The sequence below is a fragment of the Podarcis cretensis genome (genome assembly GCF_951804945.1).
Source record: "Podarcis cretensis genome assembly, chromosome: 4".
Lineage (NCBI taxonomy): Eukaryota > Metazoa > Chordata > Lepidosauria > Squamata > Lacertidae > Podarcis > Podarcis cretensis.
Window position 1 is genome coordinate 10,662,028 of NC_137173.1, and position 25,722 is coordinate 10,687,749.

Consider the following 25,722-nt stretch of genomic DNA (forward strand, 5'->3'; position numbering starts at 1 on the left):
GAGTGAGGCTGAGAGACTTCAGAGAAGTGTGACTAGCCCAAGGTTACCCAGCAGCTACATGTGGAGGAGCGGGGAAGCGAACCCGGTTCACCAGATTACAAGTCCACTGCTCTTAACCACTACACCACACTGGCTCTGGCCCTAACCTACAGCACGTATCATAAACGCATCAACAGGTCAACTTCGCTTGGGGATTTTGTCGGAACTTGCGTTCGGCCGAGCTGTTCCTCCGGTCGAGTCCTCCGACAGTGATTGACAACCTGAGCCTCTGATGAGGCTTCAGGCACGTTCCCTCATTACGCAGAGTATAGAAGCAGCAGAAGGATGAGAAATATGAGCTACATTGCTAAGTTTTATTTCTAACTACGCAGGCAGAAAAGAATATACATCCTCTCTCTGTGAAAGCAGAGAGGCAACTGGTACAAAGAAACAGGAAACCAGTAATATCAACATCCGTCTCCCGTGAGACTTCCAACAGTCTGGAATCTCTGGAATGTAAACAGAGTCTTGTGACTCCAAGCACTGCACAGTGGCACAAACAGAAACCTAACAGATTTGGGCCCGCTGAATTTTGTTCAAGTCAGGATTACTAGTTTCAAACTGAAAACCAAGAGACTTCGTACATCAAACACACTCACCTGTGTCTTCACCTCTAGGGCCAAACAATTATTATTATTATTATTATTATTATTATTATTATTATTATTATTATTAACCACATGCTGATGCAGTAATTGCTGCTATTCCCACCCCCACCCCCAAATAACTTGGCTAGGTGGGAAGGAGAGATGGAATGGGTAGGATAGAGGAAACATGGATATGACATGATGGAAGTTGCAAAAAACAACAACAACATTCCCCCTCCATTCAGCCTAAATGCCTGAAAAGCCAGGCTTTTCATACATTAGGTGAGAGCGCTTGTGAACATGGAGAAAAGATGCCATCTGATTTACTGACTCGGGTGCGTGCAAACAAATGGGGAGGGTTGTCTACCTGGGTTTCAAACACAGAGACAAACGAGGGAGAAAAAAGAGGAAAGGAAGACCACCGTACCTTTCACTACCTTATCCAGATAGTGAGCTTGGGAGATAAAAGACAGGACATTTAAAGTAGGGTTGAGTCAAGTGCAGTACAGCTTAGTACAAGACAGTGCAGAAGTGTTACAGAGGCGCCGGGAAGGAGAGGCGGAGGGTCAGAGGTTGGGGAAGGGGGAAAACGACAACATCAGCAACAACAACAACAACAACAACAGGAGACCGAGCCTTTGTTAGGGAGAAGCAGAAAAGTGGCAAGAAAGGAGGGAACAGTACCGATACCATCAGTCAAGGAATGGCAAAAAGGTCTATTTATTTATTCTGGGTGCCGCGGGTAATAAGGTCAGAATAAATGGCAGCCAGCCTGAAGGTCCTGCGAGCCTTTTCACGGCTATAGCAACCTCTGGCCATGGCCGCTGCTAAATGCATTTTCCCTCCTGCCTGCCTATCATTCATTCAGAGGGAATCAACAATGCACATGCCGCTTTATGGGGTAATGTAAAGCGGAAAAGACCAGCCGCCAGCTCCAAGGACCTGGGGATCCCCCAAAAAATTCATTTTCTGTGCAATTAATAGTTTGTGCAGTGTCACTGTTGAATGTGCTGCTTTGCGTCCAGCAGCACCAGCAAAAATGCCAGGTCTCTTCTGCAAGGAGCTTACAATCTAGCTTTCTGGCAGAAGCCCAATTTTAGTTTTTAACCTTTCAATGATCCACATGTGATCAGCATTTCAGAAGAGACATATAGCTCAGCTGGTTGGAGCGTGGTGCCGATAATGCCAAGGTTGGAGGTTCGATCCCTGTACGGGACAACTGCATTGAAGGGGGTTGGACTAGATTGTACTCAGGGTCCCTTCCAACTCTATGGAAATGTAAGGTGGTAAATGTGTGCCAAAAGTAAAATCAGAACAGGTGGGTCATGAGTGCTTCAGTCCTGAGACAGGAAAGGAGGACAGAGTCTGAATATTCTACCTCTTCCCTAGAGAGCTATCAGCACTAAAATAAAAAAGGAAAAGAAAAGCCCTGAGTGTTCTGAATTTTGACTGGCAGCTGTCTATCACAGTGGTCACAACTGGTGACGTCATCTCGCAACCCAGACACTGAGTGGACCCTTCAAATTCTCTGTTAAGCCAAGGGAGAGACAGCTTCTCCCCTCCACCTGATGGCTGGGGTGGCCTCATCCAGATCCCTGGCTAAAAGGTGACAACTTATGGGGGTGGCGGCAAGGTGGTTGATAAAATTCAGAAATAAGCGAGTGACATGGGCCCCTAGGCCAATTTATGGCAAAAGCAAGAGTAAGTTTTGCAGGGTGTTCCATAATTGTTAGACAATTCCTCCCCTCTTTGTACTTGCGCTCACCGTCTCTTAAGAGGGGCATGCCCCCCCTCGCTGGTACAGCCTGAAGCCAACTGCTTTGACTTTGTGAATTAACCTCGCCAAAGGGGCAGGGCAAATACCGCGATGATATAAAGGGACTCGGCAGAAGAAAAGAGACTTTAAATGGCTGGCTTAAGGTCAGAGTGAGTGTGGCAGAAATATAAAAGCAGCCCCCGGGAAATTTAGCCAATGGGGTGACTGAACATCTCCTTTTCTTCTGAGCACTCGACAACTTCAGAAGTGGGCACCGGGGGGGGGGGAGCTGGGAGGGGAAGCTGGGGGATGCTTCTGAGGAGGGGTGGGGTGAGATATTTTCAGCTAAAGCTCTCATCCTGCCGAGCTCTTTGCTCTTATTTAAAACATCGTCCAAGTAAGGACCGGGCAAAGCTCGTTTCTACAATTTGGGAACCATTCCCACACTCCTTCCAATCTGGCTCTCAAACGACTCCTTGTATTTTCCATTTATTCTTCCCCCCCACTCCACCCCGCCCCTCCTGCACTGGCTCAGGCAAGACCACCCAACTAGAAGGGCCGTGACCTCCGAAAGAATTTTTTGGCGCGTCCCCAGCCCCCCCACTTTCGAGTCTAGACTCTAGTATGTCTAAACGGGCAGGAGGAAGCATGGGATTCGTATCTGCAAGCGAGGAGGTGAGGAGATTGATGACTTGGCTCCGGGATGGGACAACCTCAGCCGTCGCCTGGCGGTTCAGAACATTCGCTCAAGGATAAAGGAGAACGGAAGCTCCTGGGAAACACTGCCAGGAGGAGACACCCAATAGGTTTAGAGCCTCATGCAGGCAACCCAAGTTACCTGGGTCTCCACCACAGTCTCTGGGAGAAGCTGCCATCCTTTTGCAGCGATGAGCCAGGCCATGGGGCTCGCAGAATAACATGGTGCAATTCTTGGTGCACCGCTCCACTTAAGGCTGCTTAAGGTGGGAGATTGCATGGTTGGATGCTTCCTTATTATATTATTATTGTTGTTGTTATTAATTATTTATTTATACCCTGCCCATCTGGCTGGGTTTCCCCAGCCAATCTGGGCGGCTTCCAGCAAAACACTAAAATACAATAACCTATTAAACGCTTCCCTATACAGGGCTGCCTTCAGATGTCTTCTAAAAGTCTGGTAGTTGTTTTTCTCTTTGACATCTGATGGGAGGGCGTTCTACAGGGTGGGTGCCACCACCGAGAAGGCCCTCTGCCTGGTTCCCTGTAACTTGGCTTCTCGCAGGGAGGGAACCGCCAGAAGGCCCTTGGCGCTGGACCTCAGTGTCCGGGCAGAGCGATGGGGATGGAGACGCTCATTCAGGTCTACTGGGCCGAGGCCGTTTAGGGGTTTAAAGGTCAGCACCAACACTTTGAATTGTGCTTGGAAACGTACTATTATTCTTATTATTAGCCCAGTCCAAATCTGGTTGAAAGGTATAGGAAGTAATAAATGGGTTTCTTAGAGAAGGCCCTCTGCCTGGTTCCCTGTAACTTGGCTTCTCGCAGGGAGGGAACCGCCAGAAGGCCCTTGGCGCTGGACCTCAGTGTCCGGGCAGAGCGATGGCGGTGGAGACGCTCCTTCAGGTCTACTGGGCCGAGGCCGTTTAGGGCTTTAAAGGTCAGCACCAACACTTTGAATTGTGCTTGGAAACGTACTACTATTATTATTATTAGCCCAGTCCAAATCTGGTTGAAAGGTATAGGAAGTAATAAATGGGTAACAGACCAGGCAAAAAATGAATTGGCTCAGTAGGTTGCAGGACAGTGCAAGAAAATAAATAAAAGAAACCCTAATAAAGGAAAGCAGGAGAGGCCCGGAATCTGTCCATCAACAGCATGCTGTTAATCAGAAGACTGGTGGTTCGCACCTATTCAGGGCACGATTATTGCAATGCAGGGGGTTGGACTAGATGACCCCTGGGGTTCCTTCCAAGCCTACAATTCTATGAGTCTAAGCATCTAGGCAGCACATTGAGCAGGTACGAAACTCACCTGGTCACTGTCTCCCTCCGTATGGGGAGGTGCATTGCATTTCTGCTTAAATCATTGCAATCAGTTGGGTCTCCGGCTGTTTTCGCACTACAACTCCCATCATCCCTAGCGAGCAAGTCCAGCGCTCAGGGATGATGGGAACTGTAGTCCAATTGCAGACCCAAGTTTGGGAAACCCTGGTCAAATGTTAAGGAGAAGCCTCTCTCGCTTCTGCCAGAGACACCTAGCAATGTCTACCTGCGCGCATGTCAATTGTGGGTCAGGATGGGGGTTCAGCCACTTTGGGGGGGGGGGGGAGGAGGGGTTAGGGTGGATGACACAATTTTTATCAGGGATAAAGCAGGCAGGGAGACAAGATGTAATGGCGATTTATGGTCCACGGCACATGTGCCCATGCAGAAAAATCACACTGGGATGAGGGGGGATGCTTACCACACACAATGACCTTCCATGCCAATGTCCTTTCACATGTGCCAGTTCTGTTACTTGCCTCCCCACTCCCATCCCTCAAATATTGGATTTTTATGGTGGTGTAATGCTTGTTTTTTCAGAGACAATTGTGTTCATGAGCCTATGGACAAAACGGTGCAGAGCCACTGGGAAGACTTTCTGGGTGGTGGAGAAAAATGTGTGTGTGTGAAAAATCTCTCTCTCTCTCTCCCCCTACACCCTTGACAGACCACACTGCATTGCAGGGGGTTCGGCTAGATGACCTCCTGGGGTCCCCACAACTCTACCATTCTATGATTCTACAGGATAAAAGCAGCAACGGGGGCAGAGACACCCCGCTAAACATGGACCATCACCAGCTCCTCGTTTTAAGTGTTCAGAGTAGAAAAGGCAGCATGTAAGACTTAAAACCATAAAGGATGGACCATCAAGAAGGCTGATCGCCAAAGAATGGATGCTTTTGAATTATGGTGCTGGAGGAGACTTTTGAGAATCCCATGGACTGCAGGAAGATCAAACCGATCCATTCTGAAGGAAATCAGCCCTGAGTGCTCACTGGAAGGACAGATCCTGAAGCTGAGGCTCCCATACTTTGGCCACCTCATGAGAAGAGAAGACTCCCTGGAAAAGACCCTGATGCTGGGAAAGATGGAGGGCACAAGGAGAAGGGGACGACCGAGGACGAGATGGTGGGACAATGTTCTTGAAGCTACAAACACGAGTTTGACCAAACTGTGGGAGGCAGTGGAAGACAGGAGTGCCTAGCGTGCTCTGGTCCATGGGATTACGAAGAGTCGGACACAACTAAACGACTAAACAACAACAACAACAACAACCAAGACTTAAAACAGGGCAGTCTCAAATACTGCCCTGAGTTCCAAACTGTTTAGGGAAGCTTTTAATGTTTGATGCATTACGGTATTTTAATATTTTGTTGGAAGCCGCCCAGAGTGGCTGGGGAAGTCCAGCCAGATGGGCAGGGTATAAATAATCAATTGGAAATTGGAAGAAAGGGATTTGTAGAAATAAATGGGCATCTCCAACCCCATCGTCCAGCCCGGTCACTGAGGTCCAGCTCCGAGGGTTTTCTGCTGGTTCCCTCACTGTGAGAAGCAAAGTTACAGCGAACCAGGCAGAGGGCCTTCTCGGTGGTGGCGCCCGCCCTGTGGAATGCCCTCCCATCAGATGTTAAGGAGATAAACAATCACATGACTTTTTACAGACACCTGAAGGGAGCACGGTTTGGGGAAGCTTAAAATATTTGATATTTTGGTGTGTTTCCTTTATACTTTGTTGGAAGTCACGCATACTGGCTAGGGCAACTGAGTCAGATGAGCCGGGTACAAGAATATTTTTATTTATTTATTTTATTTTATTTTATTTTATTTTATTTTATTTTATTTTATTTTATTTTATTTTATTTTATTTTATTTTATTATTAGTGATACTGCCAAGTCCTCCCACTTGAAAAATCTGGCTGCTTTTCAGGCCACATCTTGTTGCTAAGGCCCTGATCCTCTGCAGCTCTTCCGGCTCAAAAAACCCTCACTTGTATTTGGGTTTTTTTAAGGAAGAAAAGAAAGGCTTTCTCTTGAGTAATGCAGCAAGGAAAGCTCACCTCCACCAGGAGAGGCTTCTTCTTAGCTGGAAACTACTCTCGTAGCATCCTTTCCTGTGGCATAAGTCAGTTTTCTAACTACAGTGGTGGCCCGCAAGACGAATGCCTCGCAAGACGGAAAACTCGCTAGACGAAAGAGTTTTCCGTTTTGGAGGCGCTTCGCAAAACGAATTTCCTATGGGCTTGCTTCGCAAGACGAAAATGTCTTGCGAGTTCCTGCGGGGTTTTTTCCATTCCCCCCCTTTTTCTAAGCCGCTAAGCCGCTTATCCGCTAAGCCGCTAAAAAACGCTAATAGCGCTAATCCGCTAAGCCGTCAATGGGCTCGCTTCGCAAGATGAAAAAACCGCTAGACGAAGAGACTCGGGGAACGGATTCTTTTCGTCTTGCGAGGCACCACTGTATAAGCTCCAGGTTCCCTTTGCAGGAAATGCTAGGAGTTTTCCCCCCGGAAGAAGCCCAAATGGTTTTTACAGCAAACCGGAGTAGGCTTGCAAACAGCTGATTAGGAGGTACAGAACAAATCCTGTGCAAACTCTCCAACTTGCAACTGGCCTTCCCTATCTGCAAAAGCATTTGTTTGTTTTTAGAATTTCTGCCTTAAGACAAAACACTTTTGAATGTGGCAGTCCACAACTGCATTGATTCAAAAAACAGCAACAAAAAAACCCCAGTAAACCAGGAAAAAATATGTTTGGAGAAAGGGCAATGCCCTGAGATGGCAGCATGAAGGAGTTGGTCTGGGGAGGGCTGTGATATGGCTGGTTTAAGTTTGTGCTAAAATGGGGTGGAGAAACGACAATTGCACGCTGAACGACATGCTGGAAGGGGCTCCCTGCTGAAATGGGAAATTGGACGGAACTGGGAGGGGAAAAATTATCAGGTGAGGAAGACTGCTCAAAACTTCCGGTTACATGAACTATGCAAAAGTTTGTCTCTCATAAAAGGGAAAGAAGCCCTTGTGCCCAACTCAATGAATACTCGATGGAAGAAGAGTTCTCAACAAGCCGGTGGAGTGAAACAGGCAAAGAACAGGTCTTGGGGGTTTAAAATCTGAAAATGAAGCATTTTTGTGGCTCCCTCTGTACCACTTATTGGTAAGTTTCAGGCTTTGGCGATAAGCTGTCGGCAATGTTTAGATGAGGCAATTTTGTTTCTTGGCTTGTTCTCCTGAGAGAAAGGAAGAGGGGGACGTCCTCAGGAAATCTGGGGCTAAAAGAACCCCAACCCGCCATGTCAGCATGGATCCCTCAATTCAGTTGCGGGGGGGGGGGACCTGAATCTTGCAATTTAGATGCATTGGGGGGGGGAGCAGCTATTTCTCCATTTTGGATAATTTACTGTATTTTCCCTATAATGGGAAACAATTCCCCTGGAAACACAAGGCTCCCCATATCTAGGCTGCTATAACATTTCTGGTCACTTTTGTTTAGGAAAGTTTTTAATGTTTGATGTTTTATCACATTATTATTATTATTATTATTATTATTATTATTATTCTGTTGGGAGCCATCCAGAGTGGCTGGGGAAACATACATACAGTGGTACCTCGGGTTACAAACACCTCGGGTTACAAACACTTCAGGTTACAGACTCCACTAACCCGGAAGTAGTACCTTGGGTTAAGAACTTTACCTCAGGATGAGAACAGAAATTGCGCGCCGGTGGTGCGGTGGCAACGGGAGGCCCCATTAGCTAAAGTGGTACCTCAGGTTAAGAACGGTTTCAGGCTAAGAACGGACCTCTGGAACAAATTAAGTTCGTAACCAGAGGTACCACTGTATGTATGCATGTAAAGGTAAAGGTAAAGGTAAAGGTAAAGGGACCCCTGACCATTAGGTCCAGTCGCGGATGACTCTGGGGTTGTGGCGCTCATCTCGCTTTATTGGCCAAGGGAGCTGGCGTACAGCTTCTGGGTCATGTGGCCAGCATGACTAAGCCGCTTCTGGCGAACCAGAGCAGTGCACGGAAACGCCGTTTACCTTCCCGCTGGAGCGGTACCTATTTATCTACTTGCATTTTGACGTGCTTTTGAACTGCTAGGTTGGCAGGAGCAGGGACCGAGCAACGGGAGCTCACCCCGTCGTGGGGATTCGAACCGCCGACCTTCTGATCGGCAAGTCCTAGGCTCTGTGGTTTAACTCACAGGGCCACCCGCGTCCCATGTATGTATGTATGTACGTACGTACACATAAATAAATAATTCCTATGCACTCTGAAGCTTTACCTTAAACTTTTTTTTTATCTTGTGAACTGTCCTGAGACCTTCAGATGAAGGGTAATACATAAATTTAATTAATTAAGGTCTCGGAACTTGCTCCACTTTGAAAAAAAAAAAGCAGAGGAGACTCTTGGGGATGCTGGGCTGTGTGTATGTGTACCAACCACCCTGTGTCCCCTTTCTGGCCTTGTGTGGAGTAGCTGGAGACTGTGCACGGCCCTGGTTTGAGCATGGGCCGAGCGTCAAAGGACATTGGTCGGGGGCTGCGGGATGGGGAGCGCCGCACATGGGAATGTATGACACTGGAACATGGAAATCCAGGAACGGAAGGAAGGGGGTGTGCATGCTGCGGGGGATGTCGCGGCAGTTCGATTAAGCATGCTCCTTTCACCCAGTTCCTCCACCCCACCACCCCACCGATTATCCCTTCCCACATGGGTTTCCCCCGTAGTCGAAAGTGCTCTACCCCTACCCCTACCAATGGTGCAGTGCTCTCCGTTCCAGCCCGGGCTGCATTCGCACTTGCCGTCCCGGCATGTCCCGTGCTCGTTGCAACGCGGGTGACATGATCGCTGGTCGCAGGCGGCGCCCATCCAGCCTTCCTCGCAGCGGCAGGTGCCCCCAACGCAGACGCCGTGCCCTCCGCAGTCCGCAGCGCAAATCTCTGTGGAAGAGAAGAAAGGGGTGGAGGCCCGGGGTGGCGGGCAGAGGGGAAGGGGAGGGTCGGGTGGAAGGGGGAAAAAGGGAGAAAAAAAGTCAGAATTTTAGTGTTCAGGTGGGCGAGGTGGAAGAAAGCAAGGAAGAAGACACACTCTGCTACCTTGCTGGTGGGGGAGAAGAGAGGAATTCCTGCAGCTTATGACAGTAATCCTTTCCGACAAGAAGAATCTAATAAGCATATTACAAAACAGAGGAGATGGACACGAATCTGGCGAGGGCCGTAGCCAAATGAATCTCCTGTTTACTTTTGAGTGCTATCACGGCTCCCATGGCGTTTGAGTGAAGCAGGGCAAATCCAGAAGCAGTGTGTGTGGCAGAGGAGGCCACAGCAAAGGAACAAAAGCAGCTTTTTAATTAAAAAACTGCTTAAGTGTGAAAACAACGAGCCCCTCAGTCGCCCGAAAATAAAGTTAAGTGTCCCAGGCAAAGTCTATTTATTTGCGGCTTGTTAGCCCTTTGGTTACGAGGCCAGGAGCCTACGAAAGCCTCACGTTTTTTGAAATATACTCGGAGTTGAGAGTGGATTTCATGCTCTTTATTCAGCTCAGAGTAGTGAGGAATATAAGTTCCCCCGAAATGTCTGCTTATATACATTATTTACACAATGAGCCCCACCTGATTGGCTAATTCTGGGATTCTCCTGTAGGCCAATCAGGTTGAGGATTCACTTCCACCCAGAGTTGGATTGGGTGGCTCCTGCGGACCAATCAGACTGTTGCATTCTGGATCCTATTGTTCTAGGACCAATCAGACTGCTGCATTCTGAATCCTATTGTTCTAGGACCAATCAGACTGCTGCATTCTGAATCCTATTCAATTCAGTACTGTACATAACATTTTTGTTCTCGGATGTTGCTAACCTTCGCAAAGGAGGTTTCATTTTCTCTCCAATGTCTTGCAGGACTTTGAAACGTGGCGGAAAATACAGCTCAAGGAATCTGCTGGGCAAGGAATTTGGTCCCTGCCTCCGTTTCTGAGGTTGATACCCACAACCCCAAGTGCTACGGTTAATAAAAATACGCTGTGGCCTTGAGATTCACTTCATCCAGGCGTTTCGCTGCAAGATGTGGTTTGGTACCTAGAAAGCTCTCCTTTTGTGCATCTTGCTTCATTAAATGTAGGGCTAATCCCCCAGAGAGTAGCTGGGGAAGAAGAGGGGTCTGGCGTTATACAAGACATTTGCTTCAGGTCACTGCCTGCAGGAGGGGGGCGAAATAGCACCCAGTTTCTCTCAGCCTGTGCTAACGTTACACCTGGCTGAAATTCAGCCTTATATAACCATCCCTTGAAATATAATAGGCGGAGGCAGCAGCAATAACAATAAATTACAGCAGCAACACTGCGGCTGGAAAGGCGGTAGCAGAAAAGCAGAAGGTCCCGGGATCAGTTCCTACAGGCATCTCTGAGTGGGGCTGGGAGACAGTCCCTGCCTAAAACCCTGCTGTAAGTCAGTGTAGACACTACTGGGAACTGCAGTTCGCCCCTATAGGGAGCTACAAGTCCCAGGAACCCAAACGAACTGCAGTTTGTCCCATAAGCCTACAAAGCTGCCTTGCACAGCATCGGCCCATTGTTCTGTGGAGCATAGCTGTCAAGCGTCCCTTATTTGGCGGGAAAGTCCCTTATCCCAGTGCTGTGTCCTGCTGCTGTCCCTTATTGATGATGTCCCTTAAATTCCCCGGGTTTCAAAGGAAGCAGCTCCTCTCCCTCCCTCCCTCCCTCTCTGCCGGCCAGCGAGGAGGGAGGCTCCAACTGTGTTGCTTGGCTGCGTAATAAGGAGCCAATAAGGAGTCGAAGAACGACTGAGGGTGGAGCTTGCATGCCTTGTGCTGATCAAATCGGCTGCGTTGTCTGGGGACTCGCCTTTGCTCAGCGCTTCCCAGCGGAGAGGAGATGGTGGTTTCCCTTGCTGCATCCCCTTTGCCAGGTTGCTGCGCTATGGGAACCACCACTTGAGGCTTTGTTTGGCTGCTGGCTGGGCTTTCTGCCTTTGGCTCGGAGGGGCTCAGAAGTTGAACATACCCGTGCCCGGAAAATCCCTTATTTTGGCTGCTGATCCCTTATTTTCGAGGCTGCTGGTCCCTTATTTTCAAATCTGTAAGTTGACAGCTATGCTGTGGGGCCATTGCTATGTAAACACAGAGGTTCCCCAGCCAAGCTACACATAGAAGAAGAAGAAGAGTTTGGATTTGATATCCCGCCTTTCACTACCTGAAGGAGTCTCAAAGCGGCTAACATTCTCCTCTCCCTTCCTCCCCCACAACAAACACTCTGTGAGGTGAGTAGGGCTGAGAGACGTCAGAGAAGTGTGACTGGCCCAAGGTCACCCAGCAGCTGCATGTGGAGGAGCGGAGACACGAAACCGGTTCCCCAGATTACGAGACTACCACTCTTAACCACTACACCACACTGGCTCTCTACACCACATCACTTGGGAAGACAGGCCAACTAATACCAGTGTACTGGAAGAAGCAAAGATCACCAGTGTCGAAGCAATGATTCTTCAACACCAACTTTGTTGGACTGGTCATGTTGTGCTGATGCCTGATGATCGTCTTCCAAAGCAACTACTCTATTCCGAACTTAAAAACGGAAAGCGTAATGCTGGTGGTCAACAGAAGAGGTTTCAAGACTCTCTCAAGACAAATCTAAAAAAAGGTAGTATAAACACCAACAATTGGGAAACACTGGCCTGCGAGCGCTCCAGTTGGAGAACAGCCTTTACCAAAGGTGTCATGGGCTTTGAAGACACTCAAACCCAGGACACAAGGGAGAAACATGCTTAGAGGAAGGCACGCTTGGCAAATCCACACAGTGATCAACTCCTGCCCGGGAACCAATGCCCCCACTGTGGAAGGACATGTGGATCCAGAATTGGCCTCCACAGTCACTGGCGGACTCATTGTTAAAACTGTATTTATGGAAGGCAATCTTACTCGGCTACGAGGGATCGCCTAATAATAATAATAATAATAATAATAATAATAATAATAATATGCTTGTGAATGGGAACTGCTCAAGGCTTATTCAGGTGGGGGCATTCTGCTAACCTGTGGGCGCTCGCCACAAGGCAGCGTGCACTGAGAGGTTTTGCCAGTCTAGAGGAGAGAATTTTAACAGGTTGCTTAAAGCCTGCGTAAAAGGAAGAAGACAAAATACATCGTATGGCAATTAACACACATGGCTATCTTCCTTGGGGGCTGTTTTCCAGAACGAGCCCGCTTGTGGTTAGCGGGATAAACTTCCCGATGACTCTGCCTCTGATTCTTGGCAACTTGGTGAAATTGAAGGGGAAATCCTCGAAAGATTTCCTTCCTGTTCCTTAAGAGAACATATTTACCAAATTTGGGGAGGCTTTACGAGAGATATTTTTCAGGAAGGAAGGCTGACGGCTGTCTGGCATCCTCCCCTGTACAGAAAGCATAAGCCATCCCTAGCCAGACTGATTGCGTTTTGCCCTTTGTGGCCTAGACAACTAAGAAAGAAATGTTGTGTTTTTTTGTTTTGTTTCTCAAGTTGCATTTTTGAAACCTGCCTTTTCAGATCATCTTGCATTTTATACTTGAGAGAGATGCTCCCTGGTGGGCTCGGAAGGATATAGACCCTCATCCCAGCAGACTCAGCCAAGGCCAGGGTAAGTTAAGAAAAATAACCATCCTGGATTGAGGGCAGAGGTGGGACAGGGCGGTGGGGGGGGGGAGATTTACTCCTACCCCAAACTCCTTTCCGCTCAGTCACTTGACCTAGCAACCCAGCAGAAGGGTAAAGGTAAAGGGACCACTGACCATTAGGTCCAGTCATGGCTGACTCTGGGGTTGCGGCGCTCATCTCGCTTTACTGGCCGAGGGAGCTGGCATACAGCTCGTCCGGGTCATATGGCTAGCATGACTAAGCCGCTTCTGGCGAACCAGAGTAGCGCATGGAAACGCCGTTTACCTTCCCGCCAAAGCAGTACCTATTTATCTACTTGAACTTTGACGTGCTTTCGAAATACTAGGTTGGCAGGAGCAGGGACCGAGCAATGGGAGCTCACCCTGTCACCACTAACTTTAGAAACCACTAATTTAGACTGTAACTTAAATGGCGAAGGGACCCTTCTTTTTTTATTTGTTCGATGCTGCAAAGCAACTTGTACAAGGATAAGGCTGTCTCTGTCTACATCATGCCCAATTTTTATGGGATGACAATGAATTACGACATCGCTGTTTGGTCCAAACTGCCCAACTGCGGTCTCTGGCCCCCCTGCTGCCCTCAACAGAGAGATATCTGAGTCATATGTGCAGCCTAAATTAAAAAGAATAGTAATAAAATATGGGGGTTTTTTTGCAGGTGCAATGAAAAATGAGATTATACAAAACCTGAGACTCGGAAGCAAATGAGAAGAAAGCTGAGGAGGAAAAAGGAGGCCTTAAATACTCTGATTACAGCACCGCAAGCAGCTGCGTTACGCCGACTCTGCCTTTCAGAGCAGATCTAACAGACTCTCCGCGGGCATCAAAGCCTTTTCCCCAATAACAAATATTTTCACACCAAATGTTTCCCTCCACCCCTCCCCGCAAAAAAACTTGATGGTTAAATATTTCCTTTCATCTATAATCTCTTTTCACCGTTTGTGAGAAGAGCTCAGGCTGCTCCCTGCGCCATCGTGAGGTGCTCAGTGTGCTCCCGCTGTTTTTGCCTCGCACACCGATTCATTCGCCCTGTTGCTCAGAAAGACACGTGTAGGAGGGGGCCTGAGACAGTTTTTAAGGCCGGAGAGCTCTCCTCCTTAAGACTTTCAGGGTGAATTTTCACTTTGGAGTTGCCTACAGGTCCCTCTTCAGACAGGGAGAGCTAAAATGTTAAGGGGAATTGCTATGTCTGCAGAAGGCATAACAAGGGTCAGCAAGCTTTTTCAGCAGGGGGCCAGTCCACTGTCCCTCAGACCTTGTGGGGGGCCGGACTATATATATATATATATATATTTTAAAAATGAACGAATTCCTATGCCCCACAAATAACCCAGAGGTGCATTTTAAATAAAAGCACACATTCTACTCATGTAAAAACAACAGGCAGGTCCCACAAATAACCCAGAGATGCATTTTAAATAAAAGAACACATTCTACTCATGTAAAAACATGCTGATTCCCGGACCATCCACAGGCCGGATTGAGAAGGCGATTGGGCCTGATCCGCTCCCCGGGCCTTAGTTTGCCCACCCACAGCATAGAAGACACTCTCTCTTTCTGCTCATGTTACAAGTACAGGCACACACACACACACACACAGAGAGAGAGAGTTGTTGCTGTACAGAAACCAAGCTTCTCCCATGTGACTTTACTGCTGCAATTATTTTATTTAATTTATTTATTGCACATAAAGGACCTGAGGGTGGCAACACAAGAACAGGGCCTTCTCTGTGGTGGCTCCCTGTTTGTGGAATGCTCTCCCCGGGGAGGCTTGCCTGGCACCTTCATTATACACCTTTAGGCACCAGGTGAAAACGTTCCTCTTTAACTGGGCCTTTGGCTAATTAACATCTTATGCCCCTTTTAAATGTGTCTGTGGGAGGGGGTGGTTGGAGGGGGTTTATCGCGTCTCCCCTCATTTTTATTATGTGATTTTTCTTTTTATCTTGTGTTTTATGCTGTGAACCTTCCAGAGATCTATGGAGGAATGGTGGCATACAAATTTAATAAATAAATAAGCAAATGGGAAGGTGATAAGATGAAGCAAACAACCTGGGTCCCAGTGAAGCTCATCTGTTGACGGCCCAGATTTTAAAGCACGTTGCGAGTATCAGATACTAAGCTCACAATTTAGCGGTCTGGAGATGAAGAACCTGCAAAGGGCAGGATTTCATCCACATACAATTCATCAACTGATATGAGGAGCATGTTTTCCTGTTTGTAGCAAAAAGAGTGCTCAGAATGAGCTGTGCGCAGTTTTCTGCGCCACCGGAGGAGGGGGAAGGGCATGTTTTGCCTGTGCTTCCCGCAAAACACTGCAAAACTTACTAAATAGAAAAAGCAGCGCCTGGCTTGAGAGTGCACTTCTTGTCCGTTGGAAGCAATCCCTCTTGGCTGAAGAAAATCTGCTTCCACAAAGTAATGAATTGTTCGTGGCTTGAGACGGGCCAGTTTTCTAGGGGAGGGAGAGGAGATTGGCTCACCAAACATGTGAGCTGGCTTAAGATGCTTGCTGTTTGCTTCCTGGCCAAACCTTTGATCCCAGAAAATGACCCGTTCCTTCTTTCCCAGCATAACAAAAGCCCAACACCCAGAGGTGCGTTCTCAGGGCTTGCTGGAAACGGGAGAATTTGCAAAGGTGCAGCAATCGTGTAACACAGGCCTTCCTCAACTGCTGCTCTCCAGAAGTCTTAGGCTACAAGTTCCATCATCTGTGGCCATTAGCCATGATGGCTGGGGCTGACGGACGCTGTAGAATCCTAGATTTGAAAGGGGGAACACAGGAATCTCGTTCTGTAGTATAAAACTGCAGATGGTGATAGCAGTCACGAAATTAAAAGACGCCTGTTCCTTGGGAGAAAGGCGATGGCAAACCTAGACAGCATCTTAAAAAGCAGAGATATCACCTTTCCAACAAAGGTCCGTATAGTTGAAGCCATGGTTTTCCCAGTAGTGATATATGGAAGTGAGAGCTGGACCATCAAGAAGGCTGATCGCCAAAGAATTGATGCTTTTGAATTATGGTGCTGGAGGAGACTCTTGAGAGTCCCATGGACTGCAAGAAGATCAAACCGATCCATTCTTAAGGAAATGAGCCCTGAGTGCTCACTGGAAGCACTCCTGAAGCTGAGGCTCCAATACTTTGGCCACCTCATGAGAAGAGAAGACTCCCTGGAAAAGACCCTGATGCTGGGAAAGATGGAGGGCACAAGGAGAAGGGGATGACAGAGGACGAGATGGTTCGACAGTGTTCTTGAAGCTACGAACATGAGTTTGACCAAACTGCGGGAGGCAGTGGAAGATAGGAGTGCCTGGCGTGCTCTGGTACATGGGGTCATGAAGAGTCGGACACAACTAAACGACTAAACAACAACAAGTATAAAATATCTGGAGGGAACCAGGTTGATCTAACACTACAGAGGAAAGACAATTCTCACAAGTCTCAACAATGCAACTCTGGAAAAAGATTCCATTGAGCGCATGGATTGATAATATGGACAGATTAGCTACATACAAATGAATTGCATGTTGACGCAAATTAAGAATGGATAAATATGAAGAAATCTGGAACAAATATTTAAGCGATAAGGCGGATAGTGGTGGGAAGTAGGGGGAGGAAAGAGAGGTGGGAAAATATTGTTAAAAAGGTGTAGTCATAGGTATATCAGTGTACAGTGGTACCTCTGGTTACATACGCTTCAGGTTACATACACTTCAGGTTACAGACTCCGCTAACCCAGAAATAGTACCTCGGGCTAAGAACTTTGCTTCAGGATGAGAACAGAAATCGTGCTCCGGCGGCAGCAGGAGGCCCCATTAGCTAAAGTGGTGCTTCAGGTTAAGAACAGTTTCAGGTTAAGAACGAACCTCCAGAACAAATTAAGTACTTAACCCGAGGTACCACTGTATTCAAATCTGAATTGTCAAATTGTGTTATTAGTGTTGTTATGGTTTTCGTTATGTATGTCTTTTGCAATTGTTGTTTGTATTGAAAAAATGATTAAATAAATTAAAAAAAACAAACAAAAAAAGGCCAATGCAACTCTGGAGATACTATAGGCTTGTGGTTAGCTACTTGTCAGATCGCCTAGGGTGAATTCAAGCGGCTCCCAGGTGAGCAGACGGCCATTTCCAGTTCCCCTTCCAGAAAAGTCTGCTCATTCTTGAAAAACAAACCTCACTGACCATGCTTAGTTTAGGGCTGAATGCTCCTACGGGTAACCTCAAAAGTGGGGGAAGGCCCTCATTCATTCTTTTGTTGCAGTCTATGTCCAATGGGACACAGGTGGCACTGTGGGTTAAACCACAGAGCCTAGGACTTGCCGATCAGAAGGTCGGCAGTTCGAATCCCCGCGACGGGGTGAGCTCCTGTTGCTTGGTCCCTGCTCCTGCCAACCTGGCAGTTCGAAAGCACGTCAAGGTGCAAGTAGATAAATAGGTACCGCTCCAGCGGGAAGGTAAGCGGCGTTTCCGTGCACTGCTCTGGTTCGCCAGAAGTGGCTTAGTCATGCTGGCCACATGACCCGGAAGCTGTACCCTGGCTCCCTCGGGCCAGTAAAGCGAGATGAGCGCCACAACCCCAGAGTCATCCGCGACTAGACCTAATGGTCAGGAGTCCCTTTACCTTTACCTATGTCCAATTCAAAGTGGAGTAAGGAGGGATAAGTAATGACACTAGCATCCACCTCACTTTTTAAACACCTACTTTTTTCTATTAAGAGAAAGATCATACATTTGTCACCCCAAAAAATCTTCCACTCATGGCGCTTACTGGTTTGCAAGATGGCTGTTGGAAAGGGGGGGGGGGTAGAGACTACATTTGTATGCAAGGGAAACAAAAAGAGAGATAGCCGCTTCTGTTACCCGTGCTAAATCCTTTAATAAATGTGGATTTAATGCTAAGATAGAAGATCAGGTAAAAATTGCCCAGAGCTGCTTAAAATTGGAACCGTTCCACTGACCTTCAAAACTTTATTAGAAAATTTAATAATTACGAATTGTCTTAAGTTGGATTTTCTGGTTTCAAGTGAGCTTAATTAAGCAGCCGCACCTCACCCCACTGGTATTCTCGGTTTTTTATCAGAATTGGAAGGGTGTGATTTTCCCTACTGTGTTGCAATTAAAGCAAGCAAGCAAACAAACAAACAAACAAACACCTTCCCTGATAGGCTGCTCACTGTCAGTTCTCACGCTGTAGCTCAAGGATGAACCCATGTGAAGCCACAACGTCAGTCATTTGGGCTACATAAGGACAGCAAAGCCACAATAAATTATCCATTATCTAAGAACGATCCCTGGGTGATGAATCAGTTCCTCTCTTTTAGGCGCCACTTGGGTTATTTCTGAAATTTTTAAACAAGCGAGTGGTGGTGGGGAACCTGTGAACACTTGGACGCCAACGGTTGCTGATAACACTCTGTTCCTCCATGATGTTATTCCCTACCCCCCAAAAAAACAGCTCCATGTTTGCCTTATGAAACACCTTGGCACCTAAACACGGAGGGGGGTCTGTCTGGATGATGCCCTAAGCTGGGGGTCCCCAAACTAAGGCCTGTGGGCCGGATAAGGCCCGAGGGACTCGTTTATCCGGCCTGCAGTGACCCCTGGCACCAGCCGCCGCCGTCGCCCGCTCTTACCGGCGCTGCGCTGCACGACTGCCCACTTCCGGGTCGGAGGAGCACCAGAAATAGCTTGTGTGCATGCGCAAGCGTTGTGCGCATGCACAAGCATTATTTCCGGTGCACATCCGCATCGGAGGAGGCCCGTGCACATGCACACAAGCTATTTCCGGTGCTCCTCCGACCCGGAAGTGCGCCGGAAATAGCGTGTGAACACGCGTATGGGCATGCGCTCCCCCAACCTCTGGCCCATTGCGTGATCAGCGCTGGAAACAACCCTGCCCTAAGCCCCTTCCACTTTGGGGTTTCCTATGCCCAGTAAGGACCAAAAACTAATGGAGAAAAACTAATGGAGGAGGTTGCTGGACTGGTCAGCAAGTTTCTTTGTGTGACAGTGAGCTTAGCTGGCCGCTTAGAATCATGGGATCATAGAATTGTAGAGTTGGAAGAGACCCCAGATGTCACCTACTGCCACCCCCTGCAATGCAGGAATCTCAGCTAAAGCACCCATCAGATGTGTCCAACAGCAACCCAAAATAAAGAGTTAGGTTGCAAGAGCTGCAACCAAAAGATGGTGACCTGATGGGTGGTCCACAGCAGTGACCAGAGGAGGAATGGCCACTGGGAGGAGCTCAGACAGAAGGAATGGCCTGGTGCATCTGCAGCAGCACAACCGGACGCCTTCCTCTGCCCCAGCTGCAACAGAACATGTCTCTCCCCTATCGGTCTCCTACAGCAACAGTGCAGAACAAAAAGACTGGGATCTATTGGCAGAGTGGAACGCAAGCAGCAAGCGTAGAAACAGCAAGGATTTCTGGCTATTGAACGCAACGAAAAAAGGCTTTTCTCCACGTGCTAAATTAGGATTAAAAGAAGAGTTTTGGGGAGCGCAGGAAAAGACCAGGAGCAGATTTCTGTTTTGTGTGGAAGGCGCGCGAGTTCTGTTCCGGCACTGAAACCATATTCCTGGGCTCCTTAACTTTAACTGAGGTTGCCAGTCCGCAAAGACCACCATTTCCAGGTAGTAAAGAGCAGAGACCCTATAAGCTTAAATCCTGACATTCCATTCTTTAAAGGTCTCCAGAGATCAGGGAGACCTTTAAAGATTATGCTTTCCAACCCACAACAACAACAACAACAACAACAACAGCTTACCATTAAAAAAAGAAGCCGTTAACTATAATTCCTGAAGAAAATGAGAGGCAACTACAATTTGAGGACTGGTTTAATACGGCAGACTACCCTCTTCCGTTATTTCTGCGTATAACTCCTCTCCCCAGCCCCACTCCCACCTCAGTCCCACGGAAAACAACTCCCTCCAGGGGTCGCATAGCAAAACATAACCTTTCCCCTTTCTGCATTTGTAGAATTCACCTCAAGTCACTTTTTGTCAGGCAGCTCAGTATTACATGGCTCCACGACTCCATCCCTCACAGAGCTGTTTCCCATGTTCAGAAAGTTATTATTGTTTCATGCCTGGTGGCAAGAAATCTCTGCCAAGGTGGTTTGTAAACACCCATTTGTTACCCAGACCTCTCAAGTCTATCTCAGCCTCAGCTCCGAAAGATGGATTTGAACGTGGCTGCGCTCCTGAGACAGGCATAGCTCCCCCACCCCACCTCGCCCGGCCCAAAATGAATAGTTTGCATGAACTATGGGCCTATATGTACACTGAGGAGCAAGGAGAGTGCAGGTGCTTAGAGACTACTGCAGTAAGTGGTATATTGTTGGCATCCGTCTGGTCTCCAGAGACAATGGAGTGCGCCTCTGGGGGTGAGGTCAAATGGCTGTGTTAGGAGCACCAAAGTGACCTCCCTGGGGTGCAAGCCTGGGCAGTGCAAATTATTATTATTATTATTATTATTATTATTATTATTATTAATAAAATTTTTTATTTATACCCCGCCCTCCCCAGCCAAGACCGGGCTCAGGGCTAACAAACAAAAATAAAAACAAGTTGATTGAAATACAACATCAAAACAATTTAAACATTAAAATGCAGCCTCATGACAGGAGGAGAAAGGAAAAAAGAAAGGGGGGGGGGAGGGAATCAAATTGACTCTAAGCCAAAGGCCAGGCAGAACAACTCTGTCTTACAGGCCCTGTGGAAAGAAATCAGATCCTGCAGGGCCCTGGTCTCATGAGGCAGAGCGTTCCACCAGGCCGGAGCCAGTGTAGAGAAGGCCCTGGCTCTGGTTGAGGCTAATCCTTAGGGCCCGGGACCACTAGGGTGTTGCTATTTATGGACCTTGAGGCTCTCCGTGGGGCATACTGGGAGAGGTGGTCCCGTAGGTACGAGGGTCCTAGGCCGTGAAGGGCTTTAAAGGTCAAAACCAGCACCTTGAACCTGACCCTGTACTCCACCGGGAGCCAGTGCAGCTGGAAAAGCACTGGGTGAATATGCTCCCATGGCAGGAACCCCGTGAGGAGCATCGCTGCAGCATTCTGTACCCGCTGGAGTGAATTGAAGTCCTGGGCTGCCCGGAAGACAAGACCCCTCTCTCAGCCTTGCTGACGTGGTCCAAAGGAAAGCAGGGCAATATGTCCGGCACCATCTTGGCCGCAGGAGTCGCCAGAAGGAGAAGTACAAGGCTCTATGTGGGGCTACCTTTGAAGGTGACCCGGAAACTACAGCTAATCCAGAATGCGGCAGCTAGACTGGTGACTGGGAGTGGCCACCGGGACCATATAACACCGGTCCTGAAAGACCTAAATTGGCTCCCAGTACATTTCCAAGCACAATTCAAAGTGTTGGTGTTGACCTTTAAAGCCCTAAACGGCCTTGGCCAAGTATACCTGGAGGAGCGTCTCCACCCCCATTGTTCAGCCCGGACACTGAGGTCCAGCTCCAAGGGCCTTCTGGCGGTTCCCTCCCTGTGAGAAGCAGAGGTTACAGGGAACCAGGCAGAGGGCCTTCTTGGTAGTGGTGCCTTGCCTGTGGAATGCCCTCCGATCAGATGTCAAAGAGAAGAACAACTACCAGACTTTTAGAAGACATCGGAATGCAGCCGTGCTCAAGGGAAGTTTCTAATGTGTGACATTTTCATGTATTTTTAATCTTTGTTGGAAGCCCCCAGAGTGGCTGGGGAAACCCAGCCAGAAGGGCGGTGTACAAATAAATAATACAGTGGTGCCTCGCAAGACGAAATTAATCCGTTCCGCGAGGCTCTTCGTATAGTGGTTTTTTCGTCTTGCGAAGCAAGCCCATTGACAGCTTAGCGGATTAGCGCTATTAGCGGTTTAGCGGCTTTTAGCGATCAGCTGTTAAGCGGCTTAGCAGCTTAGGAAAAGGGGGGAAAAGGGGGAAAAACCCCGCAGGAACTCACAAGACATTTTCGTCTTGCGAAGCAAGCCCATAGGGAAATTCGTTTTGCGAAGCGCCTCCAAAATGGAAAACCCTTTCGTCAAGCGGGTTTTCCGTCTTGCGAGGCGTTCGTCTTGCGGGGCACCACTGTAATTATTATTATTATTATTATTATTATTATTATTATTATTATTATTACTATTTCCAAACATCTTAGGGACTCTGGATTCACCTCCTTAGCCTTTTCTTCTCCTCAAGATATCCCACAAGGCAACGGAGGTTTAGGAGCAGAGTTTTCCCTCTCCTCGATGGGCAATCTTCCCAGGTGGACGAGCCCCATCTGCCCCTCACGTCCCTCTACAGCAGCGGTTCTCAACCTGTGGGTCCTCAGACGTTTTTGGACTACAACTCCCATCATTCCTGAGCTCTGGCCTTGCTGGCTAGGGGTGATGGGAGTTGTAGTTCAACAACATCTGGGGAACCACAGGTTGAGAAAGGCTGCTTTACGGCATGTGCAGAAACTGCCTTCTTGACCATTGGACCCACTTTTGGTCTCATCTGCTCAGTCCATCAGAGCCTGTCTTCGCATGCAGGGAAAGTCCCTAACTCACCAAGGGTCTGAGCCCCATTGGCTACCTTCACCTGGTTTAGCCGGCCAGTCATAGCCGTATCTCAGAGTGTGGCTGCTGTCACAGGCTGGCAGCTTCTAGGAGCCACAGGTGAGAAAGGAGGACCGACGGTGGCCAATGTCACGGGTAAAAATTGGCCGCTGTTTCTTTTATGCTAAAATAACTAAGTCAGCCTGAGTCAGTGGCCTACAATGACTCATGCAGCCTTTCACCAAATAGTACCTCTATACAGTGGTGCCCCGCAAGACGAACGCCTCGTAAGACGGAAAACCCGCTAGACGAAAGGGTTTTCCGTTTTGGAGGCGCTTCGCAAAACGAATTTCCCTATGGGCTTGCTTCGCAAGACGAAAATGTCTTGCGAGTTCCTGCGGGGTTTTTTCCTCCCCCCCCTTTCCTAAGCCACTTATCAGCTGATCCGCTAAAAGCCGCTAAACCACTAATAGCGCTAATCCGCTAAGCTGTCAATGGGCTTGCTTTGCAAGACGAAAAAACCGCTATACGAAGAGCCTCACGGAATGGATTAATTTCGTCTTGCGAGGCACCACTGTATATAGAGTGGAGGAGGAGGAGGAGTTTGGATTTGATATCCCGCTTTATCACTACCCGAAGGAGTCTCAAAGCGGCTAACATTCTCCTTTCCCTTCCTCCCCCACAACAAATACTCTGTGAGGTGAGTGGGGCTGACAGACTTCAGAGAAGTGTGACTAGCCCAAGGTCACCCAGCAGCTGCAGGTGGAAGAGCGGAGATGCGAACCCGGTTCACCAGATTACGAGTCCACCGCTCTTAACCACTACACCACACTGGCTTTCATTGAGTGGTCAATGTTAGTGTTGGGTTGCTTGGATGGTAGAAAGCTGGTTGAATTTGGTGCGTGTAAAAGCTGTTGGTCGTAGATGGAGAAGAAGACTTTTTAAGAATAAAAGCCGCATTCTGCAAAGTACTCTTTCTAAAGGACTCTTTGTGCCAACTAAGGTCTGAGGACTAGGCAAAGGAGTAAAAAGGAGGTCATCACCTTTTGCCCCCTAAACATTTGACACCCAAATGACCCCAGAAGGAGCCAGACGTGTCCCCCACCCCACCCTTCCCCTAACACCACCATACACTGTTGAAATAAATAAATGGGGGAAAAGTTGCAGGTGCAATTACCAATGGCGCAGTCGTGTCCAGTCCAGCTGGGATCACAGCTGCACAGGCCGGTTTCGGGCACAAACGTGCCGTGGCCGGAGCACTGGTCCAGGCAGGTCGCTCTGGGGGTCTCGCAGTTGGTCCCTCCCCATCCAACGGAGCAGTGGCATTCTCCTCTCACACACACGCCACGCCCGGAGCAGGTGGGGTCCATGCAGTCCACTGCAGCAAGAAGGGAGGAAAAGAGAAACACATGTAAAAACAAGCCTAGGTTCGCATTCATGACCTCATTTGTTTGTTCAGCTTATGACCCTCCAGGGAGTGCAAGGTGGCCGAAGTAATCTGCCCCCCATCTCATCCTCACAACAATCTTGCGAGGTAGGCAAGAGGAGAGAGGGAGCGGCAGGCCCCGAGCCACACCCAGGTGAGCTTCACGGCTGAGCGAGGATTTGCTATAGATCACGGGTAGGCAAACTAAGGCCCAGGGGCCGGATCTGGCCCAGTCGCCTTCTCAATCCGGCCTGCGGACGGTCCAGGAATCAGCGTGTTTTTACATGAGTAGAATGTGTCCTTTTATTTGAAATGCATCTCTGGGTTATTTGTGGGGCCTGCCTGGTGTTTTTACATGAGTAGAATGTGTGCTTTTATTTAAAATGCATCTCTGGGTTATTTGTGGGGCATAGGAATTCGTTCATTTTTAAATATATATATATATATATAGTCCGGCCCCCCACAAGGTCTGAGGGACAGTGGACTGGCCCCCTGCTGAAAAAGCTTGCTGACCCTTGTTATGCCTTCTGCAGACATTTAAAATGCATCTCTGGGTTATTTGTGGAGCATAGGAATTTGTTCATTCCCCCACCCCCCCAAAAAATATAGTCCGGTCCCCCACATGGTCTGAGGGACAGTGGACCGGCCCCCTGCTGAAAAAGTTTGCTGACCCCTGCTATAAATATACAGTGGTACCTCGGGTTACAGACGCTTCAGGTTACATATGCTTCAGGTTACAGACTCGGCTAACCCAGAAATAGTACCTCGGGTTAAGAACTTTGCTTCAGGATGAGAACAGAAATCGTGCTCTGGAGGCGCGGCAGCAACAGGAGGCCCCATTAGCTAAAGTGGTGCTTCAGGTTAAGAACAGTTTCAGGTTAAGTACAGACCTCTGGAACGAATTAAGTACTTAACTCGAGGTACCACTGTATCTATTCATCCCTTCCGTTTGCGGATTTGCTTCCCGTCGAAACATGGCTAAGCGCTTTAACAGCAGAAGCACCGGCGACAGAATATAAAAATTCCGAATATAAGACCTGTTTTCCAACCCAATGCAAATGCAGAGTAGGGTAAAGATTTGCACTTCAAAGGCTTGTCAGGGCAGGTAGGTCTTCCATAGGTGCTGGAAAGAGAACATGAATTTCAAAGGATGGGTGCCGCCATACTATGTTTCCCACGTCTGACGCCTGTCTCCACTTCCTCCCTCTTAGCTGCGATTCCTGTGGGTCTAGATGACCCTCTGGGTCTGCCCCCAGACTCTACAACTCAACGATACCCTCCCATGTGCTGATTTCAAGCTCCGTGGGGCAGGGACCCACCTCCTGTGCTATGCAAAGCGAAATGTGTTATCTATGGCACAAAGATAATAGAATCATAGAACTGTAGAGTTGGAGTCTATTTCAACCCCCTGCAATGCAGAAATCCTTTGTAGGGCTCGAACCCACAACCCTGAAATTAAGGGCCTCATGCTCTCTTGGCTGAGTTATCAAGGCAGAAAGACGCCTTTGTCAGATTCTCCTGCTAGCATCAAGCTACCAGAAAGACCACCTGTTTGGCGTGATCTGCAAGCTGTTGTTGTTTAGTCGTTTAGTCATGTCCGACTCTTCGTGACCCCCTGGACCAGAGCACGCCAGGCACTCCTGTCTTCTGCTGCCTCCCACAGTTTAGTCAAACCCATGCTGGTAGCTTCGAGAACACCATCCAA

At 48.3% G+C, this 25,722-nt stretch overlaps 1 protein-coding gene across 10 annotated transcripts in view; it reads right to left on the reverse strand.

The window, feature by feature from the left end:
• The window catches only part of TENM4 (teneurin transmembrane protein 4), a 649,734-nt gene that overhangs the window by 119,977 nt on the left and 504,035 nt on the right, over positions 1-25,722 (reverse strand). For 8 of the 10 annotated variants that reach the window (XM_079973241.1, XM_079973246.1, XM_079973247.1 and 5 more), the window contains 3 exons: positions 23,769-23,969; positions 9,158-9,343; positions 1,054-1,080 (listed from right to left, as the gene is read on the reverse strand). In XM_079973241.1, coding sequence (XP_079829367.1) covers positions 1,054-1,080; positions 9,158-9,343; positions 23,769-23,969 — 414 coding nt within the window. The remainder of the gene's footprint in view (positions 1-1,053; positions 1,081-9,157; positions 9,344-23,768; positions 23,970-25,722) is intronic. The other 2 variants (XM_079973245.1, XM_079973244.1) reach the window with 1 other exon arrangement.